General features: G+C 37.5%; 1 protein-coding gene across 2 annotated transcripts in view; it reads left to right on the forward strand.

The window, feature by feature from the left end:
• The window catches only part of CEP97 (centrosomal protein 97), a 28,480-nt gene extending 11,898 nt beyond the window's left edge, over nucleotides 1-16,582 (forward strand). Inside the window, exons 7-11 of one of the 2 annotated variants that reach the window (XM_060010584.1) lie at nucleotides 1,674-1,838; nucleotides 5,381-5,514; nucleotides 5,949-6,723; nucleotides 10,446-10,521; nucleotides 11,764-16,582. In XM_060010584.1, coding sequence (XP_059866567.1) covers nucleotides 1,674-1,838; nucleotides 5,381-5,514; nucleotides 5,949-6,723; nucleotides 10,446-10,521; nucleotides 11,764-12,468 — 1,855 coding nt within the window. In that variant the 3' untranslated portion in view covers nucleotides 12,469-16,582. The remainder of the gene's footprint in view (nucleotides 1-1,673; nucleotides 1,839-5,380; nucleotides 5,515-5,948; nucleotides 6,724-10,445; nucleotides 10,522-11,763) is intronic. The other variant, XM_060010585.1, reaches the window with a different exon arrangement.
• The last annotated feature ends 6,794 nt before the right edge of the window (nucleotides 16,583-23,376 follow it).

Here is a 23,376-nt window from a genome sequence, read left to right on the forward strand (position 1 = left end):
AAGAAATTCAGGGCTTCCCTGGTGGCGCAGTGGTTGAGAGTCCGCCTGCCGATGCAGGGGACACGGGTTAGTGCCCCGGTCCGGGAATATCCCACGTGCCGCAGAGTGGCTGGGCCCGTGAGCCATGGCCGCTGGGCCCGCGCGTCTGGAGCCTGTGCTCCGCAACGGGAGAGGCCACAACAGTGAGAGGCCCACGTACTGCAAAAAAAAAAAAAAAAAAAAAAAGAAATTCAAACATATTACAAAAGTAAACAGTAGTGTAATGACCTCCCCTGAATCTGTCACCCAACTTCAGCAGTTTTCAATTCATGGCCAACTTTGTTCATCTCTACCTTCACCCACACCCCCTTTTCCTGTATGATTTTGAAACAAGTCTCAGATTATATATAATTTCATCTCTAAAAGATAAGGACTCTTAAAGAAATAACTATAATACTGTTATCACTTATCAAAAAATTTAACAATAATTCCATAATAACACCAGATATTAGTTAAGTGCTTACATTTCCAGTAGTCCTCATAAATGCAGTTTTGTAATGGATTTTTGGAAACAGGATCGAAATAAGACCATACATTGTAATTGGTTGATATATTAAAAAAATTTCTTTCCTGCTCTCTTTTTCAGTGTTTTAAAAATGTATTATCATTGCATGCTCCATGGGTTGGCTGTGCTGATTGGGTAGTTTTCACTTGGGATCTTGTAGTGAGATCACATGGGGCAGGAGTCGTTTGAAGGCTTGACTTGGCTGGAGGTCCAAGATGATGCTTTCAAATCTCTCCATGGGTTCCTCCTCTTCTTATTTTCTTTGCTTTCTTTTCTCTTTTTTTGGTTGTTGAAGAAATCAGATTATTTGTCCTATAGAGTTTCCCACTGTGCTTATTTTGCCAATTGCTATGTCTCTGTGTCCTTTGACATACTCCTCTCCTTCTGTATTTCCTGTAAATTGGTAGTTGAATGTGGAGGTTTGATCAGATTTTTGTTGGGAGAAGGACTACTTTGTGGGTTCTATTGAGAGGCACATGGTGTCTGGTTGTCTCTTGTGTTAGGAGTAGCTATTAATGATCAGTGCCTAAATCCATTAATTCATTGAGAGTTGCAAAATGGTGAAATTTTAATTCTATCATTAATTTTTTTATTAGCTGGAATACTTCTATGAAGTAACTGTTTGGTCATTGGTATAGTTTGTATAGGAAAGGTAGAACTAATAATATTTAATTTGTCTCCTTTAATTACCAGTTTTTAAAAATAATGAGTCGGTAGTTCACTAGCATCCTTCAGCTGTGACCAATTAGCTTTAAAAAACTATCATGAACTAATGGATTTAAACACAATTTATGTATTTAGGTACTTCAGTTTGATAGTGAATGAAGGGACTATTCATTGCTTCTTTGAAAATAATTTTAAAATATTTGGAAAATATTTATTTTAAATAAATTTAAAATATTAGTAAAAATCTTTGGAAGTGCTCCTAAGCAAGAAAAAAGGTTTAAAACATTGTAATAGTAAGGAGAATGAATCAGAAGGATAGATTTTCTTTTTAACTTGAGTGAATTTATGAAAAATATCCAATGATGCTATAAAGGTAAATTAAGAAGGAAGACTCATTATTGCTTAAAAATGTATCTTGTCTACCCTAGTGCCATCCCTTCTTCTTTATGTCCCTCAATTCCAGTTTGAAAGCTGAATGGCTGTATAGTCAAGGCAAGGGGAGAGCGTATCGGCCTGGCCAGCACATCCAGCTTGTCCAGTATCTGGCCACAGTCTGTCCTCTCACTTCTACGCTGGGTCTTCAGAGTGCAGAGGATGCCAAACTAGAGAAGATTCTGAGCAAGCAGAGGTGAGCCCATTTATCTGTAGCGGTTGATAAATTCACGAGTGAAAATACCTCTGACTCTTTCCTGCAGGGTTAGTAGGACTGAGGTGAGTGCTGCAGCCCACATTTCTGGGCACTTGGGCCACTGGTCACTGTAGCAGTTCTGTAGGGGAACCGAACCTTGCAGGGCAGTCCAGTTTGCTCCCCAGCAACTGCATTGCTAATCATTTCTTCAGTGGGGAGAGCCAAGCAGCATGGGAGAGTGGGATTTTTAAAAACTGCATTTGTCCCTTAATGTGGGTGTTTCATATGGGTTTTAAAATACTAACATTAAGAAGTATAGCTTGGGGCTTCCCTGGTGGCACAGTGGTTGAGAGTCTGCCTGCTGATGCAGGGGACACGGGTTCGTGCCCCTGTCTGGGAGGATCCCACATGCCGCGGAGCGGCTGGACCTGTGAGCCATGGCCGCTGAGCCTGCGCGTCCGGAGCCTGTGCTCTGCAGCGGGAGAGGCCACAACAGTGAGAGGCCCACGTACCGCAAAATAAATAAATAAATAAAATAAAATAAAATAAAAGAAGTATAGCTTGGAGTCTTCCCTGGTGGCGCAGTGGTTAAGAATCCGCCTGCCAATGCAGGGGATGTGGGTTCGATCCCTGGTCCGAGAAGATCCCACATGCCATAGAGCAACTAAGCCTGTGCGCCGCAGCAAGAGAAGCCACCACAATGAGAAGCCTGCGCACCGCAACGAGGAGTAGTCCCCGCTCGCTGCAACTAGAGAAAGCCCGCACACGGCAGCGAAGACCCAACTCAGCCAAACATAAATAAAAATTAAAAAAAAAAAGAAAAGAAAAGTATTGTTTGGGAATTCCTGGTGGTCCAGTGGTTAAGACTCCACACTTTCACTGGGGAGGGCCCAGGTTCAGTCCCTGGTTGGGGAGCTAAGATCCCACAAGCCGTGCAGCGCAGCCAAAAAAAAAAGTATAGCTAGAAGCATTTAGTAGTCATTTCTTTTATCAGAGATCCTGCCTTTGAAGGTTTGTGCATGTATATGCATATGATGGTGTCTGACTATGTGATTTAAAAATAAGTTTCTTAACCTTTTCTATCCAGTGCTTTTAAATGAGACTTTGTAATTTGGGGGTTATTAAAGGTATATACATTCTGCTTTTTTTTTAAAAATTATTTTATTGAAGTAGAGTTGATTTACAATGTTGTGTCAATCTCTGCTGTACAGCACAGTGACTCAGTTATACACATATAGACATTCTTTTTTTATATTCTTTTCCATTATGGTTTATCCCAGGAGATTGGATGTAGTTCCCTGTGCTGTACAGTAGGACCTTGTTGTTTATCCATTCTAAATTTAATAGTTTGCATCTACCAACCCAGAACTCCCAGTCCATCCCTCTCCCTCCCCTCCTTCCTCTTGGCAACAAGTCTTTTCTCTATGTCTGTGAGTCTGTTTCTGTTTTGTAGATAGGTTCTTTTGTGCCATATTTTAGATTCCGCATACAAGCGATATCATATGTATTTGTCTTTCTCTTTCTGACATACTTCAGTATGATAATCTCTAGTTGCATCCATGTTGCTGCAAATGTCATTATTTCATTCTTTTTTATGGGTGAGTAGTATTCCATTGTGTATATGTACCCCATCTTCTTTATCCATTCATCTGTCAATGGACATTCAGGTTGTTTCCATGTTTTGGCTATTGTAAATAGTGCTGCTATAAACAAGGGGTACATGTGTCTTTTTGAATTATAGTTTTGTCTGGGTATATGCTCAGGAGCGGGATTGCTGGATCATATGGTAATTCTATTTTCAGTTTTCTGAGGAACTTCCATACTGTTTTCCATAGTGGCTGCACCAATTTACGTTCCCACCAACAGTGTAGGAGGGTTCCCTTTTCTCCATACCCTCTCCAGCATTTGTATTTGTAGACTTAAAAAAATTTTTAAATAATTTTAAATTTAATTTTATTATTATTTAAAATTTTATTATTTGGCTGCATTGGGTCTTAGTTGCGGCACGCGATATCTTCGTTGTGGTGTGTGGGCTTCTCTAGTTGCAGTGCTTGGGCTTCTCTCTAGTTGTGGTAAGCAGGCTGTAGAGCGCGAGGGCCCAGTAGTTGTGGCACATGGGCTTAGTTGCCTCGTGGCATGTGGGACCTTAGTTCCCCGACCAGGGATTGAACCCCTATCCCCTGCATTGGATAGGATTCAATGGATTCTTAACCATGGACCACCAGGGAAGTCCCTGTTATTTGTAGACTTTTGATGATGGCCATTCTGACCCACGTGAGGTGGTACCTCATTGTAGGTTTGATTTGCATTTCTCCAATAATTAGTGATGTTGAGCATCTTTTCATGTGCCTACTGTCCATCTGTATGTCTTCTTTGGAGAAATGTCTGTTAAGGTCTTCTGCCCATTTTTCAATTGGGTTGGTTTTTTTGTTGTTGAGTTGTATGAACTGTTTGTATATTTTGGAGATTAGGCCCTTGTCAGCCGCATCGTTTGCAAATATTTTCTCCCAGTCTGTAGGTTGTCTTTTCTTTTGTTGTTGCTGTTTTTTTTTTTTTTAATGGTTTCCTTTGCTGTGCAAAAGCTTGTAGGTTTGATTAGGTCCCTCTTTTTTTTTAATGGCTTTTAAAAATAATTAATTAATTAATTTTCAAATTTTTGGCTGTGTTGGTTCTTCGTTGCTGTGAGCAGGCTTTCTCTAGTTGTGGTGAGCAGGGGCTACTCTTCATTGCCGTACACGGGCTTCACATTGTTGTGATTTCTCTTGTTGTGGAGCACGAGCTCTAGGCGCGCAGTCTTCAGTAGTTGTGGACGTGGGCTCAGTAGTTGTGGCTTGCGGGCTCTAGAGCTCAGGCTCAGTAGTTGTGGTGCATGGGCTTAGTTGCTCCGTGGCATGTGGGATCTTCCTGGGCCAGGGCTTGAACCCATGTCCCTTGCATTGGCAGGCAGATTCTTAACGACTGTGCCACCAGGGAAGCCCCCCATTTTTTAATTTTTGTTTTTATTTCTATTTCCTTGAGAGACTGACCTAAGAAAATATTGGTATGATTTATGTCAGAGAATGTTTTGCCTATGCTTTCTTCTAGGAGTTTTATGGTGTCTTGTCTTATGTTTAAGTCTTTAAGCCATTTTGAGTTTATTTTTGTGCGTGGTGTGAGGGTGTGTTCTGTTTTTGTTTTTGTTTTTTTTTTGTTTTTTGGCTGCACTGAGCAGCTTGTGGGATTTTAGTTTCCCGACCAGGGATCGAACCTGGGTGTTCGGCAGTGAGAGCATGGAGGGACCACTGGACCACCACTGGACCACCACCCTCCCCTGTGAGGGTGTGTTCTAACTTCATTGATTTACATGCAGCTGTCCAACTTTCCCAGCACCACTTGCTGAAGAGACTGTCTTTTTCCCATTTTATATTCTTGCCTTTCAAAGGTATATACTTTGAAAGCTTGTAAACTTCTACCTTTTTGACAGTGTTACCCTTCAAAGGGAGCAGAAAAAGCTTTCTTTTTTTGGTTTGCGTTAAATCACATCAGAAGTTACTGATTTTTAGGTTTCACCAGAGGCAGTTGATGAACCAGAGCCAAAATGAAGAGTCGTCTTCTCTTGCTCCTGTTGAAACAAGGGCATCCCTTGTACCGGAGCATTCCAGCCCCATTCAAGATTGCCAGGTAGTCCAGGAAAGTGGTAAGAAGTTAACTGATCTCTGATCCTTTTTCTCCAAGTTGTTTGATCTGTTTGGTATCATAAAACAAAAAAAGTACATGTTTTCATAATTTTGTACTTGTTAGCTTAAGTGAACATTTGGATCTTATATTTTATATATATGTATATACACAGATAGACATATATAACGACTATATGTCTAATTTTTGAAAACGTTCAGAGAACTGCTACCTTTTGAAGTGACCTGGTACTTTGATTATTCTTATGACCATTGCAAGAATTCATTTTCTTAAAAATATTTGGTTTGGTGTTTTAGGCATATTGGAGGAAATTACTGAAATCATTTCATTGCACTTTACTATATTTCAGGGATTAGAGTTCATTAAAAGGATCCAACTGAAAAAATACTTCTTTAAACATTTAATGTTTAAATGATGTTCTGTTGATTCTTTTAGAACCCGTCATCCAGGTCAATTCTTGGGTTGGGATAAGCAGTAATGATGACCATTTATATGCTGTTAAGAATAACTTTCCAGCCTCTGTACACACTACAAGATATTCTCGAAATGACCTGCACCTGGAAGACATCCAGACAGATGAAGACAAGTTAAACTGTAGTCTTCTCTCTTCAGAGTCTACTTTTATGCCAGTTGCATCAGGACTCTCTCCAGTATCACCTACAGTTGAGCTGAGGCTGCAAGACATTAACTTGGGCCTAGAAAATGATGGTGCTGCAGATGAATCTGTGAAATGTCTGGAAAACAACGGCTTTGATAAGGAAGGGGAAAAGGCTTTTTGGGCTGCAAATGAGAATTCTGTTGAGATGACAAAAAGTGCTATCAGTACAGAGGTAAATGAGAAAGATGGGCTATTACCTTGTCGTGAGCCAACAGTAAACTATGCCATCATGAAGGATGACACCCACAGTCTTACATCTTTTCCTGAGTCAGTTGGACACAATGTCTTCCATACACAGCCAGACAGTGAAGAAACCATCTCTCAAACAGCTTCAGAGAAACTTCCTTGCAGGGTTTTAACCCATAGATCTCTTACTTTGGGACAAAATAAAGTTGCCCTTCAGAAATTGAATGAAGCAGCCACCAAGCTTCAGGCCTATTGGCGGGGCTTTTATGCCAGAAACTACAACCCACAAGCTAAAGATGTACGCTATGAAATCCGGCTGCGCCGGATGCAGGAGCACATTGTCTGCCTAACTGATGAAATAAGGAGGTGGGTTAAAAGTCCCTTTTTAGGACTTTTACAGTTTGGATGCTGTTTGGTTGGTTTGGGGGTGTCAGATTCTTAGCATTGATTCAGAACACTGAATCACTGCTTTTGTGGCCAGGACACTTTCCATACCATGTTGGCACTCTTGGTTTGTCTCCTACAATATACTGAAAACATCTTGAGTGCGGGGACTGCCATATGCATCTTCATCTGTGGTACAGCAATTGGAGCATAGATGCAGCATAGCAGTAAATTTTGAATGAATGCATGCCTTATGGACATCTATATACCTAAACACAGAAGGTACAGAGAATATAGAAAAACTGAATTTTAAGTATAAAAATGAGAAGATGAGAAAGTCTACATAGAACGCATTAGGTGACGTAAGAATTAAAGAAAATAGCAGGGACTTAAAAGGGGCTAAAATTTGGGGGCTATGGTGGCACTTATTTGTTCATTCCATGGCTCACATGTTTTCATGATTGTCAACTCAGGAAAATTAGGATTTCATAGATTTATTCTGAGTATTAGTATTGTAACCAGCAGTATTTATTAATATTATCAGGTGGGAGAGGAGGAAGCAATAAGAGAGACTGGGGAGGGATAGCTAGAGTGGTAGGAGAACTGGGAGAGTGTGTGTCCCAGCTCCAGCAGGGAAGTGTTTCAGGAGAGAAGAGAGGCGCTGTAAGAGGACAGAGAACTGTGTGTTAGATTTAGCAGCTGGAGGTTATTGGTGACTGTGTTGAGGGTCCCCAAGACTATCCTCAGGTTTGATGATTTGCAAAAAGGACTCACAGGACTCAAGAAAGCTATTCTTTTTTTTTTTTTTTTTTTTTGCGGTACGTGGGCCTCTCACTGTTGTGGCTTCTCCCATCGCGGAGCACAGGCTCCGGACGCGCAGACTCAGCGGCCATAGCTCACGGGCCCAGCCGCTCCGCGGCGTGTGGGATCTTCCCAGACCGGGGCACGAACCTGTGACCCCTGCATCGGCAGGCGGACTCCCAACCACTGCACCACCAGGGAAGCCCAAGAAAGCTATTCTTTATGTTCAGGATTATGGTTTATTAGAGTGAAAGGATATAGATTACAATCAGCAAAGGAAAAAGACACACCGGGCAGAGTTCAGGAGAGACCAAGTACAAGCTTCTAGTTGTCTTCTTCCAGTGCAGTTGTACACATGGGGCTCGATTCTCCTGGCAACGATGTGTGACAACACATCTGAAGTATGTGAACCTCAAGGGAGGCTCACTCGAGTCTTGGCATCCAGGGTTTTTATTGGGGGTCAGTCACCTAGGCGTTGAGTGCCCCTGTGACTGACCTTAACTACTCAGACCTCAGCCCCCACCCAAGGTCAAACTGATGCATTGTGGCCCAGGGTCTCAGGTGAACAAAACAGGTATTCACCAGAAAATACACTGTTAGCATAAACCAAGGTCCCAGATGTACAAAGATACTCTTATCAGGCAGGATATTCCAAGGGCTTGAAGGTTATCTCTCAGGAGCTGGTCAAGACTAGTCCTGTCTTTAGAATGTGCAGGGTTCAAACACCCCAGTCCTGTTGAGTTAACCTCTTCCTGCCCAATGAGCTTCTTCAGAGCAGCTTCAGTGAGTAGTGGGATGAAGGCGGTTTGGAAAGGATTGAGTAGTGAATGAGAGGTGAAGAGTGAGGGTAGCCAACTTTTGGGAAGTGTTGATGTGAGGAAGAGAAGAGAGTAGGTGGTTGACAGAGGAGGATCTGGACTTAGGAAGATTCTTTTTTAAAGATGGGAGATATAGAGCAGGTTTATGTGTTGATGGAAATGATTCTATAAGGAAGGAAGAACTGATGGTGCAGAGCAAAGAAAGAAGAAGTGCAGGATGGAAGTTCTTGAGAAGGTGAGAGAAGAAGAGGTCCAGTGCACAAGTAGAGGGAGTAGCCTGAAGTAGGAACAGGAGCAGGTAAGGTGGTAGGTTTGATGGTGGGATAGGGAAGTCCTGTCTGATGGTTGTTTCTCCTTTTCCAATAATATACAAGATGTGGTCAGCACTTGGAAGTGAGGAGAGGGGTGAGGATGTGGGAGGTTTAAGAGAGGTATGAGGTGTGGGTTCATCTTAAAAGTGAACTTATAAGCGGAATGGAGGAGGATAACTGGACAGGGTGAGGAAAAACTTAAAGTGCAAAACGATAGGTCAGACTGTATGATTTTCATCAACAACTCTCAGCTGTTCCATTCTGATTTTGGACATGGTTCAGCCAGGAGTGGGTTCTTTTCCAGGTGAACATGGTAGGGGAGAGAGGGAAGGGCAAGGGAGCTGATGACATTTGGGAGGGGAATGATTATAATGCTGGATCTCAGAATTTAAAGGAGGTAGAAGGAAAGACAAGAGAAAGGGGTCATTTGTTTGGTGGTCATAGATGAAGATTGGTCGTCCAGGTTGTTGCAGATTATGGCAAGAACAAGTGAACTGGGAGGATTGGACGTAGTGGTTTGTGTTGGTGCTTGAAATCATTTTCGAAAATGGTGTAGTCAAAATGCTTGGGTCTAATACACTGCCAAATGTAGAATAGATAGCTAGTGGGAAGCAGCTGCATAGCACGGGGAGATCAGCTCGGTGCTTTGTGTCCACCTAGAGGGGTGGGTTAGGGAGGGTGGGAGGAAGGCACAAGAGGGAGGAGATATGGGGATATATGTATATGTATAGCTGATTCACTTTGTTATACAGCAGAAGCTAATACAACATTGTAAAGCAATTATGCTCCAATAAATATGTTAAAAAAAAATGCTTGCGTCTAGAGTGGGACTGAGGATGAGTGATGGGGGTGGATTATTGTTAGATAGAGCATCCATGTGAATGTCAAGAGCTCCAGAAATGACAAGGGGAACAGGGCAGAGAAAAAGACTAGTGCTGAGCCTTCAGTGAGTGGGGGTCGATAATGGGATGTCAGTACTTGAAAAAGAGTTTTGGGAAATTTAGCAGGATGGCTGGAGTTCTTGAAGGAGGAAGGTTAAGACTCATTTGTAAACAGCAGTGAGAAGCAAAGTTCTGGCCCTGATGTATGAGTAAAAAAAGTAGCTGCCACTTGAGAGAGCTACAGAGGTTGAGTATATATGGGAGTTTGCTGATTATAATTCAGGAATCCCACATGGCACAGTAGGAGGGCTTTGGGGGGGCTAGAGAAAGTAGATCAGAGGTTCAGAACAGAATGGGGTGACAGTTTAAGAGATAATGGACAGCTAAGAGAACCTTAGGTTTCTGATTAGTTTAAGTACAGAGAGGGGGGCAGTGAGCGCAGAGTGAAAACTTTAATGAATGAGGGGAAGGTCTGTTGACAGCAAAGAGTATGTCAGGAGGCAAACAGGGATGTGAAATTTGATGTGATTAGTCCTACTGGTCTCTTAGAAGAGGGTGTTTCAAGCTGTGGTCCTGATCCTTTCTGCAGCTCCTGCCCCTTTGGTGTGTTTGGCTGGGAAATTGAGGCCAGATAAAGAGCCATTTAATATTTTATTTTTCATTACTGGCAGTCCTTTGTAGAACCAGTATAATCTGAATTTCAGTCACATCTTATTTGGCTTCTATGTTGAGTCATAGCTTAAAACTAAAGTTTCACTTAGATATTCTAAAAGTGGAAAGGACTGTTATTAGAATATTCATCTCTTTACAACGTATGTGTTTATTCGTCATAACAAGAAGTACAATTCAAAGCACCGTTTCTTGTATCAGTAATGGAGTTTGAATTATTGTAGATTACGAAAAGAAAGAGATGAAGAACGTATTAAAAAATTTGTACAAGAAGAGGCTGTCAGATTCCTTTGGAACCAGGTAAGCTCCCTCCTGCTGAATTACCTACTGTGTGAACAAAGAAAAATTCTAGATTTCCTGAGATAATCATAGAGTAGTTACAGGTAAAAAGTAAGCACCCTTTCTCAAGGTTAAGGATGTGGTTTGTGTTCCTTGCCACTAACTCTGAACTAGGGCAGTGAATTTTGTTACATTTTATTTAGTCTGAAGAAAAATATTTTCATAATTTTGACCAGAGAGATAAAGAACTATAACACTGAAGGAAAGTACTAAATTGAGGGATATTGTTATAATTTTCTAGTAGAAATAAAAAGCCCAATTTGAAGTTTCATGTAACTATCTTGTTTTATCTTTTGAGACTATTTGAATGAAAAGTGATTGAAATAGTGTGTGATGGCTATAATATGCATGTCCTAAAAGGTACACATGACTTCCAGGGAGAGAGTTTGAATCCTGTAGTAGCACACTTTAGGGACAGTTCCCTAAAACATTGGTTTTACTATTATTGTATCCCAACAAATACTTCTTGATAATAATCCCTTGGAAGTATTTTTATAAACAAATTTGTTATAATAGGATTTTACCTATATTATATTTGAAAATACATAGTAAAAGGTCTGGAAGGCTACATATTAACCTGCTATCAGTGATTACCTTGGAGGATGGTCAAAGGGAAACTAAAAAATTCTTATATTGCTTTCTTGTTGCAGATTTTACAGTAAAATTCTGAGATTTTAATTATACTTTAAAAGTGTAAAAGCATATTATCAAGAACTTGGGGTATTTTTAGGTATTTTAGAGTTGTATATACTATATTGTTAGTTTTTAAAAACTCTTATCCCAAATGGGTATCTAAAATGAGACTTCCATTTTAGTGAATCTACTCATATTAATAGGCTCTAGTCTGTCTTATTTGATAGACTTAAGTGTATCTTATCGAGTACCTTATTTACCCCTTAGTCAGCTATACATGTGCTATTGTGCTTCTGATTATTTTTCCAGTAGTAGGAAGAGAATTGCTTTGGCCCATCCCTGCTCTGCTGGTAAGGACCTTTTATTACCAAGGACGTGAACCACTTGTGCCAGCCAGGTCTAGGCTGGGGGTGCTATGGAAAGGATAAGAGGAGTCAGGTCGTTTCTAACTCCAGTTATGCCATCTGCCATTTACCAACTTCATGAGTGTTGGGGAAGAAAGCTCAAAGGACAGTTGTAAAACAGGCATGATTTATATTTTGTAGTAAAACTATATCCTTTGGTTTATAGGTAAGGTCTCTACAAGCTTGGCAGCAGACGGTGGACCAGCATCTAAGTTCCTGCCGTCCTGATGTTCCTCCCGTATCAAGTACTCTGGTGCCATCTAACCCTCCATTATTCACCCAAAGTCAGGAGCCCTCTTCTGATCAAAACTCTGATTGGTTCATTGCTCCTGATGAAGCTTCTCAAGAGAAATCCTTACCAGAATTCCCAGACTCTGGTTTTCATTCCTCCTTAACAGAACAAGTTCACTGTTTACAGGATCCTTTGGATTTTGAAAAAAGTTCCACAGAAGGTAGTGAAAGTTCCATAATGGGGAATTCCATTGACACAGTCAAATATGGCAAAGAGTCAGATATAGGGGATGTTAGTGAAGAGCATGGTGAATGGAGTAAGGAAAGCTCAAACAATGAGCAGGATAATAGTCTGCTTGAACAGTATCTAACTTCAGTTCAACAGCTAGATGATGCTGATGAGAGGACACATTTTGATGAAGGGACGGGAGATAGTAAGCTTCACATAGCTCGTTCCCCTGAAAAGTTAGATGTCTTGTCTGACAGTGCTTCTGTAGATGACACTCACGGCATATCTCCTACTTTGCAAGATGAAATCAATCAGACACCAGAGAATTGTGAATTAAATGCAGAAGTTCAAGGGCAGCAGTCAGAATGTAATTCTACATTTCAGGTATTGCACGTTGGTATTATTGTGTAGCATGTCTTGTTGTTTGGGAAGCAGAAGTCCACTTAATTTAAGAATATTTTCAGTTGGCTTTTTTTGGGAAAGAAGAATATTTCTCCCAATTTTGTTACTATTTATATGGAATTTATATTCTTGTCTCACATTTTCCACATCTTAGGTACTAAGCTGAATCTTCATTTTGACTTAGTTAGCTTTTTACTTAAGCTGTAATGTATCAAACAATATTCATATTGAAAGCCACATGCCCTTTATTAACAACTAAATTGAATCAACAGTGTTCCTGTGTTTTTATGTATTCATTTCCTTTCAAAAATAAACTAGACCCAATAAAGATGTTAAAAAATAAATAAATAAATAAACTAGAATACCTTAAAGAAGATAGAAAATTTTACCTTAAAGATATAAATAAGAGAATTTTAATTCTTCTGTATGTGAGGAAATTAATTATGTAGTGAGGAATGCAGTTGGTTACAGTGAACATAAATGACAAATGTAAGGATTGTGAACTACTGAAATTTGCCATCCTCCTTGGAGTAAGAACATGTGTTTTTAAGCCTTTTTCCTCCCTTATGAGTCAAGAGAAGCCTTCTTGTAAGAGAATAGGGAGAAGAGGTAAGATTATATGATTTTTCAGTGGGAATGATTAGATTGTCTCACGGAAAACTTTAGTTAATGCCATGTATCAGTTTTAACATATGAAGCAAAGTGTTCCATCCAGAATTAAAGTCAAGCTTATTTAAAGAGGCAACACAAGACTATTTCTCTTAGGTATAGGCTCCATTCACTTGGAATAATGTCACAGCAAACATTCATTATCTTTTCATTTAGTGATTTTTTTTACCCCTTAGATAAGCACTTATGTGCCAATATATTGCCAGAAATTAATGTTCGTTTTCTTTGTTCCTGCTTTATATTTGCTTATGTTTTTCAGCAGAGACCCATGATCATTTACTTCACTCTTGATCTCTGCCTCATAGAAAAGAACATTTAAAATAATACCAATGGTAGAATATGAAAGACATTTTTTTAAGGACTATTTTCTATCTAAATCTCTGAAAAAGTGCCGCATTCAGAAGACAGTTTAATGGTGGTAAAGAAAAAATAAACCTCATTTATTTCTTTACTTATTAAAAGAATATATGTCTGTAACTCCAGGAAGAAATGATAATATTGTGTTTGAATATTATAGATAGATGCATTCGCAAATCAAGGATAATTTTTGGAAGCTTGATGTTTTAATCTTTGAGAATGTTCTGATATCATTGAACAACACATATCTGACTTCCCCCCAATCTATGGACGTACAGTGATTTAAAACTATGGCAATACTTAACTGTTCTCTAAATTTAGGTGCTAAATATGTATTCATTATGCAGTTACAGTCACTAGGTCCCCTTCTTTGAAGTTATATAAAATAAAAGCTGGTCCTTCCAAGAATAAAGTCAGGGATCACATGTTATACTTTGTTGATGGTTAGAAACATTTCTCCAGTATGGGTAAGATGCATTTTTCTCGGTTTATAAATATGTAGCACTCAGGTTGAGAAGACTTGGATTTCATTCTCAGAAATCCAGAATCTCTTGCAAAGGAAATATTTTCTGTCTCATAAACAAAATAGCAGTCTTACATTCAAAGAATTTTCCCTAGCAAAGCATGTATAACATTGAACGCATGTTAAATAAAAGTAGAATTTTAAACTTTTTGAATAATGCTAATTACCTTTTATGAATGGTTTTGAATTTTCTTCTTAAATCTACCCTATTTTTCTATTTTACAGTTAAGTGCCTCATTTGCTGCCCATAGTTAGACAAAGGAAAACCAACTTGCACTGCACTAGTACCAAAGTGCTGCTTCATGGTACATTAATTTCTCATAAAAGCTTCTGAAATGTCGTGGTTCAGTATTACCTAAGTAGGTTTCTCCTGACATCTCCTCCCTCTTCTCTTTTTTTGAGAAATGGCAAAACACAACTGAATTCATTTGAACATCAGCATTTGTCAGCAAGATTTTCTTTTTTACCTTTGTGTTATTTTTCTAGCCCATAAATGGTATTCAACATACTTTTATTTTGAAATTGACAGAATATGATAATGACTAATACTCTGCTGTATTTAACTTCACTGGTTTTGAAGTGCAAGAATATTAAGTAGCCCCCCAACCTTAACTGTACAGATTATCTTGAATGTAAATAGGATGAAAATAATGTAAACTATACCCCCAACCTAGACCTGGCTGGCACACTGTAATTAAAATAATTTATTTAATTAAGATATTTGGTCTTAACTCTGGGCTATTCATTGGTGTGGCTGAAGAGGGAATGGGCCTAGTAAGGTTTGAGAAGTTGAGCTTTAACACAGTCTTTGTGTTTTTCTAATAGGAGAGGTTTAGTTCAGCTGTGCTATTTTAGTTCAGTTCTCTTGATTTTTGGACATTCAATATATCAATTAAATATTCCTTCAGAATCATACCATGTGAGAATTGTAAGGAACCTTAGGGATTGTCTATTCTAATCTCTTTGTTTTAAAGATGAAACTAAAGCACAGAGAACTTCGATGACTTTTCTGAGGTTATAGCTAGTTTATAGAAAAAAAACTGTGGAAACTTAAACGTTATTGTATTCCAAAATGTTATTATATACTTTCTATTATTCTTTACATTTAGTAAGTGAGTAAGAAAGTCTCTACATATTTTTCATTCTCTTTGAAAGACAAAAAATACTTCTAAGAGAGCTAGAACTCTACCACTCAAGGCAGAGTTGCTTGTAGAAAACAACTGATTCATTCAGAACCCTAAGTGAATTTTCTCCAAGAAATGTGATTTGATTAAAATGGTTCTTAAAGAGTAACGCAGTAGAAACTAACATTTTGAAAGAATAACTGCATCTTGGAGTCTATTTTTTGATGACAAGAAGTATAACAGATTGCTGAGATATATAAAATTTTCTAGTGAAAAGCTAGTTTGATTATATTTCATCTTCAGTTTTACAGAATAACAGATTTAAAGTTTTAACTCTCCTGGTGTGCAGAAAGCTTCAATCATGACAGTTGATATATAAACAATACAGTTTGGTTTTTATAAATTCAATTATAAAAGGCCTTATAATATGCATGTTTTTAGGAAAATATTTAGCCACACAGTTATTAATATGTATGCAGAATACTTTATTCTTGAATTCTTGAGTGTGGATTTTTCTTTTCTTTTGTTTTAGATTATTTTAAATATACAAATACCATAATAGTGTATTTTTCTGTTATCTACTTAAGACAGATCTATTTCCACTTTTAATAAGTATTTTCAGAAACAACATGGACTGAAGATATCATACTATCTCCCTTGGTCGTTTTTTGGGCATCAATTCTTAGAGTTGGATTTATAACAATAACATAAAATATAAAAAAAATTTTTTTCTGGACAATTAAGACATAAAAAGGGAAAATATAAAATAAGTCTGATCAATTTCCCACTTGTAAATGAAAAGTAATTGTTTAATATATATTTTTATTTTGCCACATACCTTATTGAGGAATATTTATTATAATATTTTAACTTTTAAATATGTGACCCCCTCATTTATGAAATAAAGCAGAAAAGGTCTGTAAGGAATATTCTAAACATTTTTAGTGATACTGTTTTCATTGATCAAACCTATTGTGCCATATTAAATTTAAAAGTCAAGTAAACAGAGTAGTTCTCACAGCCTTGGAGAGAAACAGATAATTAACTATCTTTTAAAAATAAAGTGCTTTTAATTTGTGTATGAGTAGAAATCATACTATAATTTAATTCCTTAGTTCATTTTAGTGGATAGCAGGAATCACTCTATAGTGGCTTTGTTCATTTTCTAATTAAATTTCTTTGAATGTTTTGTAATAATTTCAATGTTGACAGTATGAGTTTAAAAATAATATGATTTTTCACTATTTTTAGATTTCTCTTTAATTTTATTGTAGAAATAGTAGATGATTTAAAGTGGTTGTGGATTGTTTTATGAAGGCTTAATTTATATTATACTTATTTAATTTGTGTTTGAGTCTCTAATGCTAAATAAAAAGTTTGTACATTTGTTTGAGTGATTCATCTGTTTATTATAGTGATTAGTAGTAATGGTTGTTATTCATTGTGCTTGTAATTATTGGGTAATTAAATAAAATTCAGAACATATTGCAGATAGTTTTTTTTTTTTTTTTTTTGGCTGTACTGCATGGCATGTGGGATCTTAGTTCCCTGACCAGGGATTGAACCCGTGCCCCTTGCAGTGGAAGCATGGAGTCATAACCACTGGACAGCTAGATACAAATTCTAAGGAAGGTCCAGAGTATTGTTATATAAGTGAATTTACCGTAAAACAATCCTAGCCGTATGAAAGGAATGCTAATTTAGTTTGGTATAAATTTCATTATTTCCAGGATACTTACTGGAATTCTCTGGGTAGAGAAGAGCAGATATCCCTCAAAGAGCATAGGTGACACTGCCAGTTGCTGTTGAAACAGTGGGTGCTGAAAGTGTTAGGGAGGGAGGGAGTAAATATAGCAGAAGCCTTCTCATTTGACACAGTTAGGACTGTAGTTGGTTGGTGTTATGGACTGAATTGTATCCCCCCGCCCCAAATTCATATGTTGAAGCCCTAACCCCCAAAGTGATTGCATTTGGAGGTAAGGACTTTAAAGAGGTAATTAAGGTTAAATGAGGTCATAAGGATGGGGCCGTAATCCAATAGGACTGGTATCCCTGTAAGAAGAGGAAGAGGCACAAGAAATTGTCTGGGCATCATGCCTAGAAGAAAGGGCATTGGAGGACACAGCAAGAAGGCAGCCATCTGCAAGCCAGGAAGAGAGGTCTCATCAGACACCAAACCTGCTGGCACCTTGATCTTGGACTCCAGCCTCCAGAAATACGAGAAAACAAATTTATGTTGTTTTAAGTCACTCAATCAGTGGAATTTTTTTTTTTTTTTTTTAAGCGGTACGCGGGCCTCTCACTGTTGTGGCCTCTCCCATTGCGGAGCACAGGCTCCGGACGCGCAGGCTCAGCGTCCATGGCTCACGGGCCCAGCCGCTCTGCAGCATGTGGGATCTTCCCGAACCGGGGCACGAACCCACGCCCCCTGCATCGGCAGGCGGACTCTCAACCACTGTGCTACCAGGGAAGCCCAATCAGTGGAATTTTATTATGGCATCCTAAGCACAATAATACAGTTGTTTAGTTAAAAATTGATTAGAGCAGGAAATAAAAGATGATATATATATCTTAAAATTTAAAAAAATTCTTTATTGAAATATAATTGACATAAAATGAACAGCATATATTTAAAGTGGACACTGATACATTTGACACATGCCCATAACACCATCACAACAGTCAAGAAAATGAACATATTTATCACCCCTGAAAGATAAATCATTTCATAACCCTTCCTTCTGCTTTGGTTTCTTTTACTCAGCATAATTATTTAGCGATTCACCTGATAGTTTATTCTTTTTTATTGTTGAGTCGTATTCCATTGTATGTATTTGCTATGATGTGTTTTTGAGTTTTTTTCCAACTTTATTACAATTTTTCTTCTAGTTTTATTGAGAAATACTTGACATACAACATTGTGTAAGTTTAAGGTGTACAATGTTTATCACAATAAGGTTAGCTAACATATCCATTATCTCACAGTTACAATTTTGTGTGTGTGTGTTATGTGTTGAGAACTTCTAAGATCTATTCTCTTAGCAGTTGTCAAAGAGTTTTATGGTATCATGTCTTATGTTTAAATATCATTTTGAGTTAATTTTTGTGAGTGGCATAAGATAGGGGTCTGGTTTCATTCTTTGGCATATGGATATCCAGTTTTCCCAACATCATTTATTGAAGAGACTATCCTTTCCCAATTGAGTATTCTTGGCTCTTGTCAAATATTAGTTGACTGTATATGCAAAGGTTTATTTCTGGGCTCTCAGTTCTGTTCCATTGGTCTATGTGTCTGTTTTTATGCCAGTGCCATACTGTTTTGATTACTATCGCTTTGTAATCAGGAAGTGTGATGCCTCCTACTTTGTTCTTTTTTCTCAGTTTTGGCTTTTTGGGTTCTTTTGTCGTTCCATATGACTTTTAGGATTGTTTTTTCTACTTCTGTAAAATGATGCCATTGGAATCTTGTTAGGGATTGCAATCTATAGATGGCTCTGGGTAATTTAGATGTTTAACAATATTAACCTTCTAATCTATGAACACAGGATATCTTTCCATTTATTTGTGTCTTCCTCAAGTTCTTTCATCAATGTCTTACAGTTTCTTTTTTTTTTAATTTTTTAAATTTCTGGCTGCATTGGGTCTTTGTTGCTGCGCATGGGCTTTCTCTAGTTGCGGCGAGTGGAAGCTACTCTTCATTGCGGTGCATAGGCTTCTCATTATGGTGGCTTCTCTTGTTGTGGAGCACAGGCTCTAGGCACACAGGCTTCAGTAGTTGTGGCATGTGGGCTTAGTAGTTGTGGCTCACAGGCTCTAGAGTGCAGGCTCAGTAGTTGTGGCACACAGGCTTAGTTGCTCCACGGCATGTGGGATCTTCCCAGACCAGGGCTTGAACCTGTGTCCCCTGCATTGGCAGGCAGATTCTTAACCACTGTGCCACCAGGGAAGTCCTTACAGTTTCCAGTGTAAAGAAGTTCACCTCCTTGGTTAAATTTATTCCAAAGTGTATGTATGTGTGTAGTTGATTCACTTTGCTTTACAGCAAAAACTAACACACCATCGTATTTTTTTTTTTTTTTTTTTTTTGAGGTATGCAGGCCTCTCACTGTTGTGGCCTCTCCCGTTGCAGAGCACAGGCTCCAGCCATGGCTCACGGGCCCAGCTGCTCTGTGGCATGCGGGATCCTCCCGGACCGGGGCACGAACCCGTGTCCCCTGCATCGGCAGGCAGACTCCCAACCACTGCGCCACCAGGGGAGCCCCATTGTATTGTTTTTGATGCTATTGTGATGGGATTGTTTTTTTCTTTTTCAGAGAGTTTGTTATTAGTGTATAGAAATGCAGCTGATTTTTGTATATTGATTTTGTATCCTGCAACTTTTCACTTGTATTCATTGATTAGTTCTAATGGCTTTTTGGTAGCATCTTTAGGGTTTTTTTTTTTTTTGTATAGGATAATGTCATCTGCAAACAGACTGTTTTACTTTTTCCTGATTTGGATACTTTTTTTTTCCTTTTTCTTGCATGATTGCGTTGGCTAGGACTTCAGTATTATGTTGAATAGGAGTGGTGAGAGTGGGCACCCTTATTCCTGATGTTAGAGGAAAAGCTTTGAGCTTTTCACTATTGAGTATGATGTTGGATATGGGCTTGTCATACGTAGCATTTATTATGTTGAGGTATGTTCCTTTTTTAAAAATAAATTAATTAATTTATTTAATTTTTGGCTGCATTGGGTCTTCCTTGCTGCACGTGGGCTTTCTTCAGTTGCGTTGAGCATGGGCTAATCTTTGTTGCAATGCGTGGGCTTCTCATCATGGTGGCTTCTCTTGTTGTGGAGCACAGGCTCTAGGCATGCAGCCTTCAGTAGTTGCAGCACGTGGGCTCAGTAGTTGTGGCTCACGGGCTCTAGAGAGCAGGCTCAGTAGTTGTGGTGCACGGGCTTAGTTGCTCTGGCATGTGGGATCTTCCAGGACCAGAGCTCAAGCCCGAGTCCCTTTCATTGGCAGGCAGATTCTTAACCACTGCCCCACCAGGGAAGTCCTGAGGTATATTCCTTTTATACTCAGTTGGTTGAGAGTTTTTTGTCATGAATAGATGTTGATTTTGTCAACTGCTTTTTCTGCTTAAATGATCATCTGATTTTTGTCTATCATTCTATTAATGTGATGTATCACATTTATATTTTAAATTATATATTATATATGTTTATATATATAATATATATTTGTATATATTTATATATAATTATTATGTATATCATATGTAATATATAATTATTATATACAGTTGACACTTGAACAACACAGGAGTTAGAGGTGCCAACCCCCCTGCAACGGCAAAAATCCTGGTATAACTTTACAGTCAGCCCTTTGTATCCACAGTTCCACCTCGGAGGGTTCAACTAACTGAGGATTGCGTAATACTGCAGTATGTATTTATTGTAAAAATCCTGTGTATAAGTGGACGGACGTATGCAGTCTAAACCCGTGTTGTTCAAGGGTCAACTGTATATATAAACGTGAAGTATCATATTTGTATTTTATTCTATTCTATTTTTATTTTTTTGGCCACGGTGTGCAGCATGCAGGATCTTAGTTCCCCGACCAGTGGTCAAACCCATGCCCCCTGCAGTGGAAGTGCAGAGTCTTAACCACTGGACCACCAGGGAAATCTCTTATATTTGTATTTTAAATTATATAGTATATATAAATTATATATTTGCATATATCATGTAATTATATATTATACATTATATAATACATATAATTATTTAATAATATATAATTATAATAATGTCAGGTATATATACATACATATTATATATTTGTATGTTATATAATTATATTTATGTAATATTTATGTAATATATAAATAAATATCTATTATATATAACTTATATATATTTGTGTTTGTTGAAAGATCATCCTTGCATGGTGTATGATCCTCTTATTGTACTTTTGAATTCAGTTTGCTGGTATTTTGTTGAGGAAATTTTCACCTATATTCATTAGGGATATTGGCCTGTAGTTTTCTTTGCTTGTATTCTTATCTGCATTTGGTATCAGCACAAAGCTGGCTTCATAAAGTGAGCTTAGGAGTGTCTTCTCTTCAACTTTTTGGAAGAGTTTGAGAAGGATTGGAATTAATTATTTAAATGTTTGATAGAATTCACCAGTGAAACCATCTGGTCCTAGACTTTTCTTTGTTGGGAGGTTTTTGATTACTGATTCAATCTCCTTACTCATTTTTGGTCTTCTCAGATGTCTTCTTAATTCACTCCTGCTAGATTTTATGTTTCTAGGAATTTCTCCATTTCTTCTAGGTTGTCTAATTTGTTGGTGTATAATTGTTCATTTTAGTCTCTATGATCCTTTGTATTTGTGTGGTATCAGTTGTAATAAGTTTTGGTATTTTGCCTTTTCATTTTCATTTGTCTCAAGATATTTTTTAATGTGCCTTTTCAGGAGTGTGTTGTTTAATTTCTATATATTTGTGAATTTTCCAGCTTTACTCCTGTGCTTGATTGCTAGTTTCATTTCACTGTGGTTGGAAAAAATACTTGATATAATTTCTATCTTATTTAATTTGTTGAGAATTGTTTTGTGACCTAACCTACGATCTATCCTAGAAAATGTTCCATGTGCACTTGAGAAGAACGTGTGTTCTGTCACTGTTGGATGGAATGTTCTCTATGTCTGTTAGATCTATTTGGTCTATAGTGTTGTTCAAATCTGCTGTTTCCTTATTGATTCTTTCCATGGATGATTTATCCATTGTTCAGAGCAGAGTATTAAAATTTCCAACTATTATTGTACTATTCTTTATTTCTCTTTTTAGTTCTGTTTGTATTTGCTTTATATATTTAGGTACCACGAAGTTAGATGCATAAATACAGTTATGTCTTGGTGATGAATTGACCCCTTTATCATCATATAATGAACTTCTTTGTCTCTTTTGACCATTTGTATCTTAAAGTCTATTTTGTCTTAAGTATAGCTACTTGTGCTTTCTTTTGGTTACCATTTGCTTGAAATATCTTTTTCCATTCCTTCACACTGTGTGTGTCCTCAAAACTAAAGTGAGTCTCTTGTAGGCAGCATGTCATTGAATCTTGTTTTTTAATCCATTCAGCCATTCTTGGTCTTTTTTTTTTGGCTGCACCTCGTGGCATGTGGAACTTCCCCGACCAGAGATTGAACCTGTGCCCCCTGCAGTGGAAGCGTGGAGTCTTAACCACTGGACCACCAGGGAAGCCCCATTCTCTGTCTTTTGATTAGAGAATTAAACCATTTATATTTAAAGTTATTATTGATAGGTAAGGACTTATTATTGCCATTTTATTAATTGTTTTCTAACTGTTTTGTAGATTCTTTTTTCCTTGCTTCGTCTTTCTATCTTCCTTTGTGATTTGATGACTTTTTTTGTGGTGGTGTGCTTTAACTCCTTTATTGTAATCTTTTTTGTGTTTACTACAGTTTTTCTTTTGTGTGTGATTACTATGAAGCTTACATAAAGTGTCTTATATTTTTAACATTCTGTTGTAAGCTGATAATCATTTTGATAGCATATAGAAACTTTATACTTTTAGTATACTTTTAGGTAACCTCACATTTAGGTTATTGATGATACATTTTTAACATTGTATATCCAATAAGAAATTTTGGTAGTTACGGTTTTTGTATTTTTTTTTTGTTACAAAGCATTTAATTTCTGGCACATTGTAAGAATTGACATTTAAAAATGAAATTATTATAACATTTTTCTAAATGTCTCATGAGAAATCAAATGCTATAATTTTATAACTACCATAATCCATTTAAAATACATTAATACACTCTTTCATAAGAATTAGAAAATTTCCATTGTTCCTTTTTTATTAACTCATATTTCTATTCCACTATACTCCCAAAGATATTTATCCTAGAATAATATATTTTGTGTTTGAAAATATTTTGTTGATCATCATATCATGCTTATCTGTAACAATATATGCATATAAGTTTAAATTTTAATTTTTAATTTTCTCTAACCATGAGAATTTAAATATTCTGAATTTTTTTCTGGATTAAGTTACCATTATCATTTTTAGTAATGCATTCTTTTTCATTTATTTATTTTTAAAATTTACTTAATTTTTTATTGATGTATAGTTGATATACAATATTATATAAGTTGCAGGTGTACAATATAGTGATTCACAATTTTTAAAGGTTATATTTCATTTATAGTTATTATAAAATAT

This window comes from Delphinus delphis, chromosome 4, assembly GCF_949987515.2.
Source record: "Delphinus delphis chromosome 4, mDelDel1.2, whole genome shotgun sequence".
In the NCBI taxonomy this organism is placed as follows: Eukaryota; Metazoa; Chordata; class Mammalia; order Artiodactyla; family Delphinidae; genus Delphinus; species Delphinus delphis.